Source organism: Callospermophilus lateralis, chromosome 17, assembly GCF_048772815.1.
Source record: "Callospermophilus lateralis isolate mCalLat2 chromosome 17, mCalLat2.hap1, whole genome shotgun sequence".
Taxonomy (NCBI): domain Eukaryota; kingdom Metazoa; phylum Chordata; class Mammalia; order Rodentia; family Sciuridae; genus Callospermophilus; species Callospermophilus lateralis.
Window position 1 is genome coordinate 71929148 of NC_135321.1, and position 14324 is coordinate 71943471.

Genomic DNA, 14324 nt, shown 5'->3' on the forward strand with positions numbered 1-14324 from the left:
CTTTGCAGTAAGGAGAACTTGGCTATGTCCTCACTAGGAATTTGGAGACCTGAAAGCAGGGAAGATGCTATACTCTGAGAAGAAAATCATTGTTTGTGTCCTCCTTTTCCACTTACCCTGAGAAATTGCCCACTTCCCATCCACTAAGACAGTCCTTTGAGATAAGACATTTTTCTAACTCTAGGGACAAAGACTCACCCTGCATAGTGGTCCCCAGTGGATCACCTGGTTGTTGTGTGAATTCAGGGCCAGTCTGTTTGCAGCTTTTCCAACCAATCATCAGAATCTGATACTTCCTGTCATAAAGAATCTTGATTATCTGTTGTTCCCACTTATGCCTCACATGTGCATATGTTCATATTCCCTTCACTTAAATAAAATAGTCATCCTTGGACCTTGAGTCTGACCATCACAGCCAGCTCAACAGTCCCACACCACCAGTCCTCAGCATAGTTCAGGTGGTACTCGGAGCTCCCAGCACCTGAGGAAATGGCAGCCATCTTGTTTGAGTTAGAATGCTCATATTCTCATTTTTTCAGTTATCTTTTAGTTGTAAATATATCTGTTAACTTGATGAATTGGGAACATCATGAAAGTTTGAACTGAATTATATTAATTCTTGTGTCCAGGGCATCCAGCATCTGCCTGGATTCCATAGAGCACAGTCATGAACAGGAAGCTCTTGGGTAAAATTCAGTTTGTCCTGCATAATGCTTTGTTTTTAAACTTTTTATTGAAGTATATATACAATGAGATAAACATATCATAATGGTACATTTCATTTCAGTCTCACAAACTGATCCATCTTGATCAAGTGATTCCAGCATTTCTTCAATTCATCTTCATGCTCATCCTCCTCAAGGAACCCTGTTGCCAGGCATAGTGACACCTGCCTCTGATCCCAGTGGCTCAAGGGGGCTGAGGCAGGAGGATTGCAAATTCAAGACCAGCCTTGGCAATTTGGTGAAACCCTGTCTCAAAAATTAAAAAAGGGGCTGGGGTTGGGGATCAGTGGTAGAGCACTCACCTAGCACATGTGAGGCCCTGGGTTCGATCCTCAGCACCACATAAAAATAAATAAAATAAAGGTATTGTCCAACTACAACTAAAAAATATTTTTAAAAAAGAATAAAAATTAAAAAGGGCTGGGGGTGTAACTTGGAGATGAAGTGCCTTGGGTTCAATCCCTAGTTCCACCAAAAAAAAAAAAAAAAAAAAAGCTCCTGGCTAACTTCAGCACCATAGGTTCTTTCCTGAACTTTATGTAAATGGAATCACAGAACCATACTCTGTGTTCTTGCATTTTTCATTCATTTTGAGAGCCTTCCGTGTCACTATGGTTAGAAGTCATTCATTTATTTTCATTACTACATAGTATTTTATTTTATGTGGCATAGGAATATGCCACAAGTTATTCATATATTCAGCTGAGCTAATTACCTATCAAAGAACTGCTATGAACACTCTTAATCTATCATTTGCGGGTCATGTGTGTATTTTTATTAGGTGGGAATTGCTATACTTAAAAATTATGATTTCAACTTCTCTGGAGAAATCAAGTTTTGCCAATATGTGGTTCCTATTTTTATATAGTAACAATTGTCTGGAGCTCAGACTACTCTGCTCAGGGGACATGTATTTTTACTTCTTTGCACACACTATGTCCACATCACCCACCCAAGTTCCCTCCCCTCACTCTTGAGAGATGGAGGCAGTTCCTGTAACATGTTTCTACAAGTGTATTAGGGCTGCTTTCTCTTCTTCCCACCATGAGCCTTAAGCTAGTCTTCCTCTGCTGTCTTGCTTTGGATCTCAGATTAGAGGTTGGGGGGAAGAAATAGGCCTTGGAGTCAGGGGCTGGTATGCTTGGCTCATTCCTCTGTTCACTCTGCAGATGGTGTGGTAGCCGATGTGGTAGCCGTGTGGCCCAGGGTGCAGCCTTCCCTGTCGTGGGGCTGTGCTGTGGAAAGCCATACTTCCCCTTTGCCAGATGTGGAGTAGCAGACAAGAACTGAGGAGAAGCTGTTCCTGCCACCTTTTCCCAGGTCATTATTCCAAACATAGCAGTGTACCTCCTCTTCCCTAAGCATTTTGAGAGGAAGATCTCCGGTCTTTGGCTCCTCAGGAGGTCCTATGGAGGGGACCGCTTTTCTATATGTTTGATATTTTTTCCTCATGTGGCTTTGGCCTAAATATTGAAGAACTAATTGTATGGCAATATTTTTAATTAGTACACAGTATTTTGATTATAGGTGCTGTGCATGACAGAAAACAAAAACCAAAGTCTTGAGTAATCTGTGTATTATATTGCAAACAAGAAGATAAATTGGAAAAGTAATAGCCTCTATACCGACACTTTATGAACAGAAATATTGATTGCCCTAAAAGGAACTTAAATGCAAATTTATTTTTTGACCCTATATATTGCAACATGGTGAAGATAAAAATAAATTAATGTCAAGGTCACATATGATTTCTGAAACCCTGTCCACCCCTTCTCTGGTCTAGACATGAACCGGAGTGTTCACAATCCAAATACATATCACAAATACAAATTTCTAAGGAAGGACCTTAGAAATTGTGTCATGCAAATAAAAAATTTAATGGATAGGGCTGGGGTTGTGGCTATCCATTAGTGGCTCAGTGGTAGAGTGCTCGCCTAAAATGCTTGATGCACTGAGTTCGATCCTCAGCACCACATAAATGTAAAATAAAGATGTTGTATCCACTTAAAACTAAAAAAATAAATATTAAAAAAATTAATTGATGAGGCAGGTACTCTAGGAGCTGTGTGGTAGAGGTGAACTGTGAATGCACACAATGCCTACCAGCCATTTGTGTTTTCTGATGTTTATTAGCCAGTATGTTGTGTGCCCTCACCTTCTCATGGAATTGGAATGGTTTACATAATGTTTTCTTGTAGTAGTAGCTGCTGCAAGGAAGACCATCCATTCATCCATTCATCCAACAAATGGTTTGAGTATGGTGAAGGAACTTGCATACATCCTAATACTTCAGTACTTCAGTAGGAATAACCTCAGAACAAGGACATTGTTTTCCACAACCGTTTTCATAGAGTAGGATGAAAGTTTGAGGAAACTCACTGTTGGATGAAGGCTGCAAGGAGGTGTTAACGTAGAAATGCCACTTTAAAAATGTTTGTGTAAATTTGCATAGCACAGGATTTTGCACAAAAAAAAACTCCTGTGAAGAAATGGATGGTTAAGATTTCATGGGTTATTTTCATATTCAAGTGTCCCTCGTGGTATACTAGGCACTTGGGTTTATAATAAATTTACTTTATCCTGTAGATCATGAAGCATAGGCAATATTCAGCCTGTAGCTGTGTTTGGAGCATATGACATTTTTAAAAGCCAGGGAATTTTATACTAAAGTCCAAATGTATAGCAAATCTTGAAAAATGCTGACAGAACAAGCCCTGAAATCCTGTATGGCAGTAGTTCTCTGAGCATGTGGGAAGCATCTCCCTGGTTCTCTGCTTCCCTGAGCTTTCACGTACTCAAGTCTGCAAGGTGAAAGGGTGGAGCTCTCTCTTGTCATCTTACTTGAGGTGTCCAGTTATAAAAATCAATTATTGCAACAAAGTGTCATTTAGTGAGAATTTATTTGAGTTCATAAATGACAAAGGACTTCCACATTTTAATTTATTATATTGTATGGATGTCAGATATTTTTAAAGAATGTCTTAGAAGTCAATTTGCTTTGAGGAATTGGTATAAGTAATGGTTTAAATAAACTTTCCCGTCTTTGATCTGAGAGTACCTGAGAGTAGTAACCATATCTAGCTTCCAGATCTGTGTTTCTAAATACTCCTCCTCACTGAATGGAATTAGGGCTCCTTAGAGAAGTGGCCAAAAACAGGTCTATAAACCTTGGTTACATCTTGAACCTCATTCATGATAGCATAGAACATTATTGGGACAAGTGAGATCTGAGCAGGTATTATATGCTAGATAATATTGAATCAGTGTAAAATTTCTTGGATTTGATAATTTGAGAGAATTAATAATTTTCTCATGGTTGTTTGAGAAAAATATCCTTATTCTTAGGTGATTCATATTGACATATTGGAGTGAAGTATTAAGATTTCTGCAACATACATTCAAATGGTCTAGACTTGTCACCTGGTGATGGACGGGTGGATGAACAGGTATAGTTATGCATACAAATATACAAGTGGGTGGATGGATAGGTATGATTTAGATGCAAGTATGTAAAAGGATGGATAGGTGAACAAATGTATACAGAAGGAAAGAAAGATTAAATGAATTGACGGTATTATCGATGAATATAGGAGAAGGGTATTTAGATGCTCATTATATTCTTTAAACTTTTCTGTAACCTTGAAAATATTACTGAACAAGTAGAATAAATGCTTAAAAAATAGAGAAAATAAGGCACTTTGCCTTAATTTTAATCCTTTGGTTTATCTTTACTCTGGTAAAATATTGTTTTAATTTATGTGTGTGTGTGTGTGTGTCTGTGTATCTGTGTATATGTGTGTCTGTGTGTTGCTGGGGATTGAACAGAGGGCCTTGTGCATGCAAGGCAAGCATTCTACCAACTGAGTTATACACCCCGCCCACTCGGGTAAAATATTGTAAAATTTATTTTAAGTTAATTAAGGTATTAACTAGACAGGGATTCTTACGTTGAGTACAGGAATCCCTAGAGGATTTATGGAAAGATTTTATAAATCTTTTGGTACATGCAGAGTGTTTTCATGTGTATATTTTTTTGCAGAGAGAGTCCATCATAGCTTTCATCATAGTCTCAAAAGGGCCCCATCCTTCAAATAGTTAAGAACTACTGCCCTAGAATAGACTTACAATTTATAATGCATTCTTTATTCTGAGTTTCACAATATTGGTTGAATTAGCCCTGAAACGGTTCCCATATAAATTTTGGTGATTGTGAATATAATTCCAAGTTTATGCAAAATAAATCTTAAGCAGAATCCATCTTACAAAATGATTTGCTTATATCAGCTGATAGTTTAATGTAAGTTTATTTGACCACAGAGATTCTGTTACTTAGAAACAAACCAGGACATTTTAATAACATGATGTATTCCTTTTCTTTTCCAAACTAATACAGCATTTAGTGTAGTCACACGTTATTTTTAATACAATTCTGCTTTCCCTGGTGTGGAATTCACATTCTTCACATTTTATGCAAAGGAAAAAGTAACTAAGTTTTAACTATCAGTTTTCATGTAGAAAAGGAAATGTAACTTCGTAGAAGAAATAGTTGTGCTTTTGTTAAGTTAGAAACATTCACTCCTTTGCAAATAATAGCATGTGATAGACTGAATTCTGGCAGAGATTTTAAGTCCCTTATGTTTCTGTTTAAGTCAAAGCAAAGACATGTAACATGTGAAATCCTAATTTGAGATATGAAGAATCATAACTTGTATAATGCAGGACTGCTGTTTGTAGTAGATTTTCCTTTCTCTGAAAATCTTTTACAAGTGCCTCTGGTTCTACTGGATGAGATTTAATTGGAGTGGATGGTCAGAGGGCCAGTAGTGAAATGGGAAAGGAACAAACTTGCCAGGAACCCCCTGCCCAAAGTCTGCTGCACAAACTTTGGGTTTATCAGTGCAGACTTGTGATGGAGGCTAGCAAGAGACACTTGGAGATTCACTCAGGTTATTTCTCAATAAGCTTGTCCTGTAGGAATCTACCTTCAGGACAAGCTTATTGATCAAATATTTTTCTTGTTTGACTGGCTATTTTAAATACTATATAGTTTTTCTCCTTTTGGGATGTTATTGGTAACCACCATGAATTATACTCACAGGTAAAACTTAATTTTCTTTGCTAGGGGATATTTTTAAACCTATGATGAGAAATAGTTTAGATTCTGAATTCCAGCCTCCTTACCCACTGGGCTCTCTCAGCCTAGACATCCTGCTCAGGGATGTTTGACACTGGAGTTTGCTCTGTGCTGTGCCATGGACATGAGCATACTGTGACCCAGTAGGAAGGTGGTCATAAATGAATCTTGTAAATCTCGGTCCTTCTTCTCAGGAGAGCGGTGGTTTATTTAGCTGCTGGCATGGCCACAGGTTCCCTGTTGGAACATTCCCAGCTGTGAAGCCTGAGGTGTTTATGTTCTGACCCTGTACACAGCACTATGCTGAGAACTCTGCTAGTGTCCTAGGCTCCCTCCTTCATCTACTGTTTCACATGGATCTAAGAAACCATAATTTTAAGTAACATCAGTCTAGGTGTGGTGTCGCATGGCTGCAGTCCCAGATACTTGGGAGGCTGAGGTGGGAAGGATCACTTGAGCCCAGGAGTTTTGAGACCAGTCTGGGCAACATAGTTAGACCCTGTCTCAAAAATAAATAAATAAGTAAATAATGCTAAGAGGCCTGACAGCCTTGAACAAGTCACAGAACTCCCAGGGTACCATTTTCCTGAGATCTGTCAATGCAGGCCATAACATTCATTTATATTTAATGTCTGCCTTTTGCCCAGCACTTTTTCAGGAAATCATCTCATTAATTATCCCATCAGCTGTGAGATACTGATGTTTTCCCAATTCTGTGAACATGGACACTGATACCCAGACTAAGCCACTTGGCCAGGTCCATGGCTAATACTTGTTTTTGCTTTTGTTTAACTAAAAGAGATGAATCTCTACAGTTTACAGTCATCTAGAGTTTAAGGGCCCCCGATGATCATCTGGTATTAGGTTAGAGCTGTACAGAATCTTCTGGGGTTGGTATTTATAATATTTTTTAATTTTAGGTAGATCAAGGATCTTGGTTCAGTCATCTGTGAGTTTATAAATACTTCTATGAGGAAAGTTTCTTCTCTTTCTCTAATTAAGAGAGAGAGATGGAATTGATATCTTATAGGTTTTATCCCTCTCTTGAGGTTTCACTTAAACAGCAGAATTTGAGTATTCTATTATGTCACCGTCTCGGGAACATAGTAATTCATGGTATGTTTAAATGATGGCTTTGGAAGGACATAGTCAATGTTGCTATTATGCACAACAGCCAGATCGATTACTAAGTATTACCAGTTGTTGAAGCATGAGTTAATTGTTCAAAAACTATAATCTGACTGGGCGTGGTGTCACACGCTGTAATCTCAGAGACATAGAAGACTGAGGCAAGAGAATTGCAGGTTTGAGGCCAACATTAGCAACTTAGTGAGACCCTCAGCAACTTAGCAAGACCCTGTCTCAAAATAAAAAATAAAAAGGACTGGGCATGTGGATCAGTGTAAAGTACCTCTGGGTTCATCCCCAGAATACAAAAAAGTACACTCTGCTTTCACATGTCCATTTCAAGAAATATGAATAGGAGAAATTATTCATAATTAATTTTATGGCCCTGTATAAATCTTTTTCCATTTAGCTTCTCATTTTTCCTTTGAAAATCCTGAAGGTTTGCAAATTTATTTCTGTTTTGTTTAGGATTACTGTTAATATCAACTTTGGACAACTCATGAGTTGATCCAGTTTACCCTGGGGAACAGGGAGATGGAACTCTTGACCCAACAGTCATTTTAGCAAAGAATACAAGGGTCCAAGAAATCACTTTTCTCTTTTCTCCTAAGCTTTATGATCTTTTTGGAGAAGCAGCTACTTTACAACACCCACATATACAAAGAAATAATCAATATCTAACTAGTACTACTAGGTAATCAATACAGACCTAATTAATATGCACAGATCTGTCCCAGGTGGTGAAGCACTGAGGACTGATAGGCAAGTGCTTGTGGAAACTTTCTGAGGAGCTGGACTTTAGGCACAACTCTTCCATTGTCCAGTAGGAAGGGAGCCTGGTAGGGACTCTGGGAGATCAGAGGCTTAAATCATGAAGACTGCCGTGAAGTTTGCTTCCCCCCACCCCAAATGAGTGTCACCTGCCCTTTTGTTCCCAGACCCCTCCAGGCATGTGTCCTAACCTGGCTTTGGGCTACATCCTGTGCCTTCCTGTCATTACCATCCTCCCTATCCTCTGGTGTAAACCCCACCATGACGCTCCAGCTTCAGTCGCTGTTTTCTTACAAATGGCTCTTTTTCACAATTTCCCAACAGTAGCATAAGACTTGGTTCAGCTGTCCTCTCTGGTAACTTCTCTGTGTGTCCCCTTATTTGTTCAGACAGCTACTTATTTGAATTCCTTTTGGAGTCCTTCTTGCATCTGTGCTGTGTAGGTTCCCACTCACTCTTGTTTCTGGCTTTTTTTTTTTTTTTTTGTATTGGGGACAGAACTCTGGGGCACTTTACACTGAGCTATTTTGAGACAGGGTCTCACTAAGTTGCTGAGACTGACCTTCAACCTGTGATTCCCCTGTCTCAGCCTCCCAAGTTGCTGCGTGTTCTGGATTTTTGCCGTTGTTGGTCATCTTTTTCCCTTTCTTACACCGCCGCTTTCATAGGAGCCTTCCCCCTTCAGGGTGTTTTGGTGGCATGCTACACTTCTGCCTGGACTTGGTAGACCTCCCCTTGCTACTCATTCCTGCTGCAGTGAGGCCAGCTTCCTGTTGATCAGTGAGCCCAGATCTAAGACATGCTTGAGTTATGCTCCTTCATCCCCTGCCCTCCAGCCCAGCTCAGACCTGTTGACCTTTTCTTCTCTGAACTGCATGTGTATATTGTAAGAGTTAGTGTTAATTATATCCCATGTTATATCACAGGCATCCTTTCTTATCCCTAAGTTTCTCAATTCAGTGAAAACATTTTTGCCTATAGCACTGTGCTTACAGAGTGTGCTTCCAGTACATTTTTTTTCTTTAGCCATGTTCTTAAATTTTGTGGCTTAAATTTTCATATACTTACCAAATCTAAAGTAATCTTAAAACAAGTATTGTCATATTTATTAACACTTCAAATGGATTCAAAGGTTTACAGAACATGTTATTAAAAAGTTACTAGAGTGGAGCCCAGGATATAGCTCAGTGGTACGGTGCTTGCCTGTCACACACAGGGCCCTGGGTTTGATCCCAGCACTGGGGGTTGGAGGGAGTTACTGGAATAACTATGTATGAATGGGAATAATTTTGCTGCCCTGATAATAGGTGGAGGTACCCATGCTGTGCTCTTGCGATTTTTCAATTCTATAATATTGTGGGCATTTCCCCCCAACTTAATAAAAGCACTCATCTTAACTAGTAATTTAACTCTGATTTAATGAGAAAGACCTCTAAGATGTATATGGTGCCATCTGACAATACCAGCCCAAGGAGAGGTGGTTTTGACTATCTTTCACCTCTGTGTTGGGAGTCACTCAGGGAGTCACTCAGGGAGACAGCATGGTCCAATAGGAAAAGAGCATGCTTCAGAGTCAGAAAATGAAGGTGGAGTCCAGATATGATCACATACTCCCCTGTTACTGTCTTTTGTTACCTGTACATTCTGAGTCCAATGTTGTCACCTGTCTGCTTCACAGTAGGTCTGTGAGCTCTGTGGCATTGTGCCTCTCCCTTCAAAAGGAGCACTCAGGACTTATGGGCAACAAGCTGCTCAGGGCTAACTCTGCTCCCCTGTGCTTATTCAAGTTCCAAAGGAACAATAGGCAGCCGCTGCCTAAGACCAGGGCTTTCCAGTCTGGTTGTCTGGGAGTGTAGGTAGAGCTGGGGAAAGGGGAAGGAAGATGGCTATATGCTCTTCATAGATTGTAAAAGCTGGTATGTCATTTAGATAGTACCTAGTCCGTTGATTTTTTAAGAAGAAAAAAAGGGTGACGGGGTGTGCACCCTTTCTGATGAGAGCAAAACTGCCTGATTTGGAAGACATGTACTTACTTCCTTGTCAGAAACACAGAGCCCCAAGTGTGCTAAACACTGATCTGTTCCAAATATGTTATTTTTATAATTGAATCAGATGAATCCCAGAGTGGTAAAATGACTGCATAATTTGTCACTGAAGAATATACATGGGCTCCCAGGTTTCCTGGTTCCTGATATAATTATTTCTTCATGATACCTGGCTATATATGTCCTGTACTGTAGCATACCTTATTGCTTTCAAAAGTATTCATATATATAATGAGTCACACCTCAAAATTTAAAATACAGCCGGACTGGCGCACACCTGTAATCCCAGCAGCTTGGGCAGCTAAGGCAGGAGGGGTGCAAGTTTGATCAAAGCCAGCCTCAGCAAAAGCAAGACGCTAATAGGCAACTCAATGAGATCCTGTCTCTAAGTAAAATACAAAAATATGGCTGGGGATGTGGCTTAGTGGTCGAGTGCCCCAAATTCAATCCCCAGTACCTCAAATTAATTTTTAAAAATACAGTTAGCATCCTCTGTATATTTAAATGAAGATTATATTTTTAGACCACGGCTAAGCCAGGACTTCCTTGGTGTACATATGTATTAGTAATTACAGTACATTTATGAGGCCAAATCAAACATCTGTTTGTTATCATCTTATATCATGGAGAATGTTTGCTGTAAGAACATTTATCACTGTTTTTTATTGGACTTAAAACATTCCATTCAGAACATGATGAAATTTCAAGACTGAACAAGTTCCATGTTGGATATGTTTTTAAAACTATAAAAACAGTTGAAAAAAAATGAATCTTCCAACTGAAGAGCAAAGTTCCAATCAGGTATTCTAATTTTAGGCTCTTACTAGGAATTCTGTTACCTTTGTAAGGCTGGGAAGAGATGTGCAAAACAGGCTACAGTGTGCCTGCTCCTCAGATATCAGCCTTGCCTGTTGTCTCTGTAGGCCATTGGGTGTGGCCACATCCTCCCTGGGAATCTCCAAGCCCAGGCAGAGGAGGCCTAGCCTAGTGTCCTATATGCATTGCCTCCTGAATGACTGACTCAGCATTTTCCTGCTTTCTTGATTTCTTGCTTATTGCCCTAGCAGAGAGGAGAGACCTTTGTTCTGTCACGCTCTAGAGAACAGCATCTGAAATGCTGCTGAATGAGGTCAGAATAAGAAATGAATGGAGGAATGTTTGGTATTCTATCTGTGTCAACTCAGTTGACTTACCTTATTCAGTTTGAGGCCCTTTTATGGCTTAGATGTCCTTCAGCCACTTATGTCAATATGTTTATAGTCAAGCAGAAAATATTGCACAAAATTCTTATTGAATGGATACGTAAGCTTATCTTCTATCTTAAATTATGCTCAGCCAGTTTAAATTAGTGATGCTCCTACATTCCTAAACTGATTATGAATCCAAGCTTTTTGTTTCCAGAAGATTCTATTTCTGTTCTCAATCACCTGCAGTTAGTCTTTTACCCTTTAGCCTAATAGTTATATTCATATATTATTCTATTCATGTTGAAATTTCAGAATCCTAGATATCAAAGAAAGATGCTTAGAAACAAAAGTTTAGAAATAACATTAACTCAGATGGAGGAAATCAAACCTTCATGCCTTGAAAGTTAACCATGAGGGAGGAGTAGGGAGGATAGGAAGGGCAGCAGAATAGAATAGACATATGATTGATGTATATACATTCCATGTATGTATTATATATCAAAATGCATTCTACTGTCATGTATGACTAAAAATAAATAAATAAAAAACTAAAAAAGAAAGTTAACCCATGAAATTTCCAAACTGGTTGAATATGCTGGTTACTTTCAGTTTTGCATGAAATATTGATGATAATAACTACAGTCAGTTTTCCAAAATGCTTTAGATTTTTCTCTGGTTCTCATAATAGCCCTGTGAAGTCATGATGGAGGTTCCTGGGGTGATGGAAAAACTATTAAAAGATTAAACCAGTGCAGTGTTACTTGTTTATAATCCCAGCTACTTGGGAGACAAAGGCAGGAGGTTTTGCAAGTTCAAGGCCAGCCTGGGCAACTTAGATCTTGTCTTAAAATATTAAAAATAAAGTGGGCTAGGATGTAGCTCAGTGGTAAAGCAACTCTGAGTTCAATCCCTCAAACTAACAAAAAGAGAGAGAGAGAGAGATTAAATAACAAAGAGAGGAAGAAAGAGATTAAAAAACTGAAATCTTAAAAATTAGAGGAAGCTGCTCAAGGGGGGCCAAGTCTAAAATTTAAGTTTTGAGTCTGGTGTCTGGCTTCAAGACACAACACTGAGAGAGTAACAATAGAAGTGAAGTTAACATAGTTTCTGTGTTATTTTAGCAATGCAAAGATAAAAGGTCACTGTGGAATGAAAACTTTAATATGTGGTTTGGGTAGGGTATGGTAAATGAAAACACTACTTAAGTTGGGTTTAGTTGAACTGAATAAAGGATACATTTCAGTAGATTAGAGCAAAAGTGATAGGTGCTAACTGATTAGTGGAGCAAAGGTTTTTGAAAGTACATGTGGGTTGGGGTTGTGGCTCAGTGATAGAGCTCTCGCCTAGCATGCACAAGGCACCGAGTTCAATCCTCAGCACAACATAAATGTAAAATAAACATATTGTATACACCTAAAGCTTAAGAATAAATATTTAAAAAAAGAAAGTACATGTATTAGATTTACATTTAATAAGAGTATAGTCAAAAATAATTTATATTTTTAACAAACTCTACTGCTTTCCATAATCTTTTGATCTTGAGTGAAGAATAATGAAGATGATCTGAAAGTACTATTTTTTTATCTTTAAAAAATAAATTTAGACTTACAAAACTTTCAGAGATAGTATAGAGTTCATATGTACCCTTCAACTAGCTTTCCTTAATGCTAACTATGTACATAACCACAGTGCAGTTATCTAAACCAGGAAGTTACCATTACAATAGTGTTTTAAATTCACACATATAATTAATAGACAAACTAAAGCTAACCCAATAGTGAGATATATTTTTACCAGTAATTATAGCATGGGATCTTACAGAAATTAACAAATCATTATTTTAACAGAATAATAATTCATAAATTCTGTTTTTTCTTTTTTTCCTGGGAGTGTGTTTCTTGGTCTTAAATCATAACATGCATAATTTTTAAAGGGACTTGAGGAGTTCTCAGCTAACAGCAGGAGTTAGATCAACCATTGTTGGATCCTTATTTGTTCCAGACTCTCCTGGTCTAGCTAGGCATATATAACGTTATATTTTAGCGAGGTGGCTTTTTTTCTAGAGGTGGGAAACTGAGGGTTTTCACCTTCCATAAAGCTAGAAGACTACACCCTTTGCATTATGTATATTTGGTTGTTCATCTGTGGGTTGGCAAATCAATTGACAGCATAATGATATTGAGTATAACATGAGGTTTATATTTCTTATTAATGACAAATGCTACTACAACAAATACATGAGTAAAATTTATAAATGTCACAAGAAATCTTGGAATTACTTAATGTTTTGTGGTTTGAGAACAACACTTGAATATGATCTTATGCATGAAAATGCATAGGGTGATATTTCTCTAACTTTAATGTAGTTGTTTTCAAGATGAAGATGTTCCAGAGTTGAGTCACTGTCCTCTTCAACGTTGCAAATTTGTTCCGGAAGAATATTCCTAAGGAAAAATAGATGTGCAAATCATAAATGGTCCAAGTAATAATCTGCCTTCATGATTTAGGAGTTGAAATTTTACATTTGTTTAAAAAAAATGCTTTTGTTCTTAAAATAAAGTTGGATCCTTTTCTCATATCATAAACCAGAATATATTCCAACTATATTAAAGATTGAAATGTGAAAAATGAAGCTATAAATACATTTGAATGGAGCATGATAACACCCTGCAAGTGGGGGAAATCTTCCTATCTGTGATTTGAAAACCAGAAGCACTGTGTTAAGATTTGAAGTGCTCTGTCCCCCCAAGGATTCATTTCCTGGAGGATTGGTCTCCTGGGTAGCAATTTGAAAAGCTGGTAGGATCATTGGGAGCATTGCCCTTGCAAGGAATTAATGCAGTTCTTTTGAGGGACATTAATTCCCATATAATTGGGTTTTTAAAAGTCCTAGACTGGGCTGGGGTTGTGGCTCAGTGGCACAGTGCTTGCCTTGCATGTGTGAGGCACTGGGTTCCATTCTCAGCACCACATATAAATAAATAAAGGTCCGTCAACAACTAAAAAAAAAAAAAAGTCTAAGACTGGCCCTTCTCCAGTAGAGACTGGCTTACCATATGGACCTCATGCATGTGTTCATTCTCCAGGGAAAGAGGGCATCCCAAAACAAAATATTAAAGTAGAATACCATAGGCATTAACTTATTCTGAATGGCATTGTAAAGGAAAGAATTGAGTGTTTGTCCAACCTTTCAGAGTAGCAAAACAGCCCTAGTTGATGAGCAAAATTTCTTTAAAGAGGGATTCCAGCTAATAAGCATGGAAAGAATGGTAAAAATAGAAATTCATAGTTTCATTACCTCTAATGAAATAATAGATTCAAGCAATAACCTTCT

General features: G+C 38.2%; 2 protein-coding genes across 4 annotated transcripts in view; one reads left to right on the forward strand and one right to left on the reverse strand.

The window, feature by feature from the left end:
* The window catches only part of Cenpp (centromere protein P), a 227122-nt gene that overhangs the window by 132024 nt on the left and 80774 nt on the right, over positions 1-14324 (forward strand). The window lies entirely within an intron of this gene.
* The window catches only part of Ecm2 (extracellular matrix protein 2), a 32931-nt gene continuing 31775 nt past the window's right edge, over positions 13169-14324 (reverse strand). For all 3 annotated transcript variants that reach the window (XM_076837359.1, XM_076837357.1, XM_076837358.1), the window contains one exon: positions 13169-13434. In XM_076837359.1, the coding sequence (XP_076693474.1) occupies positions 13266-13434 (169 nt within the window). In that variant the 3' untranslated portion in view covers positions 13169-13265. The remainder of the gene's footprint in view (positions 13435-14324) is intronic.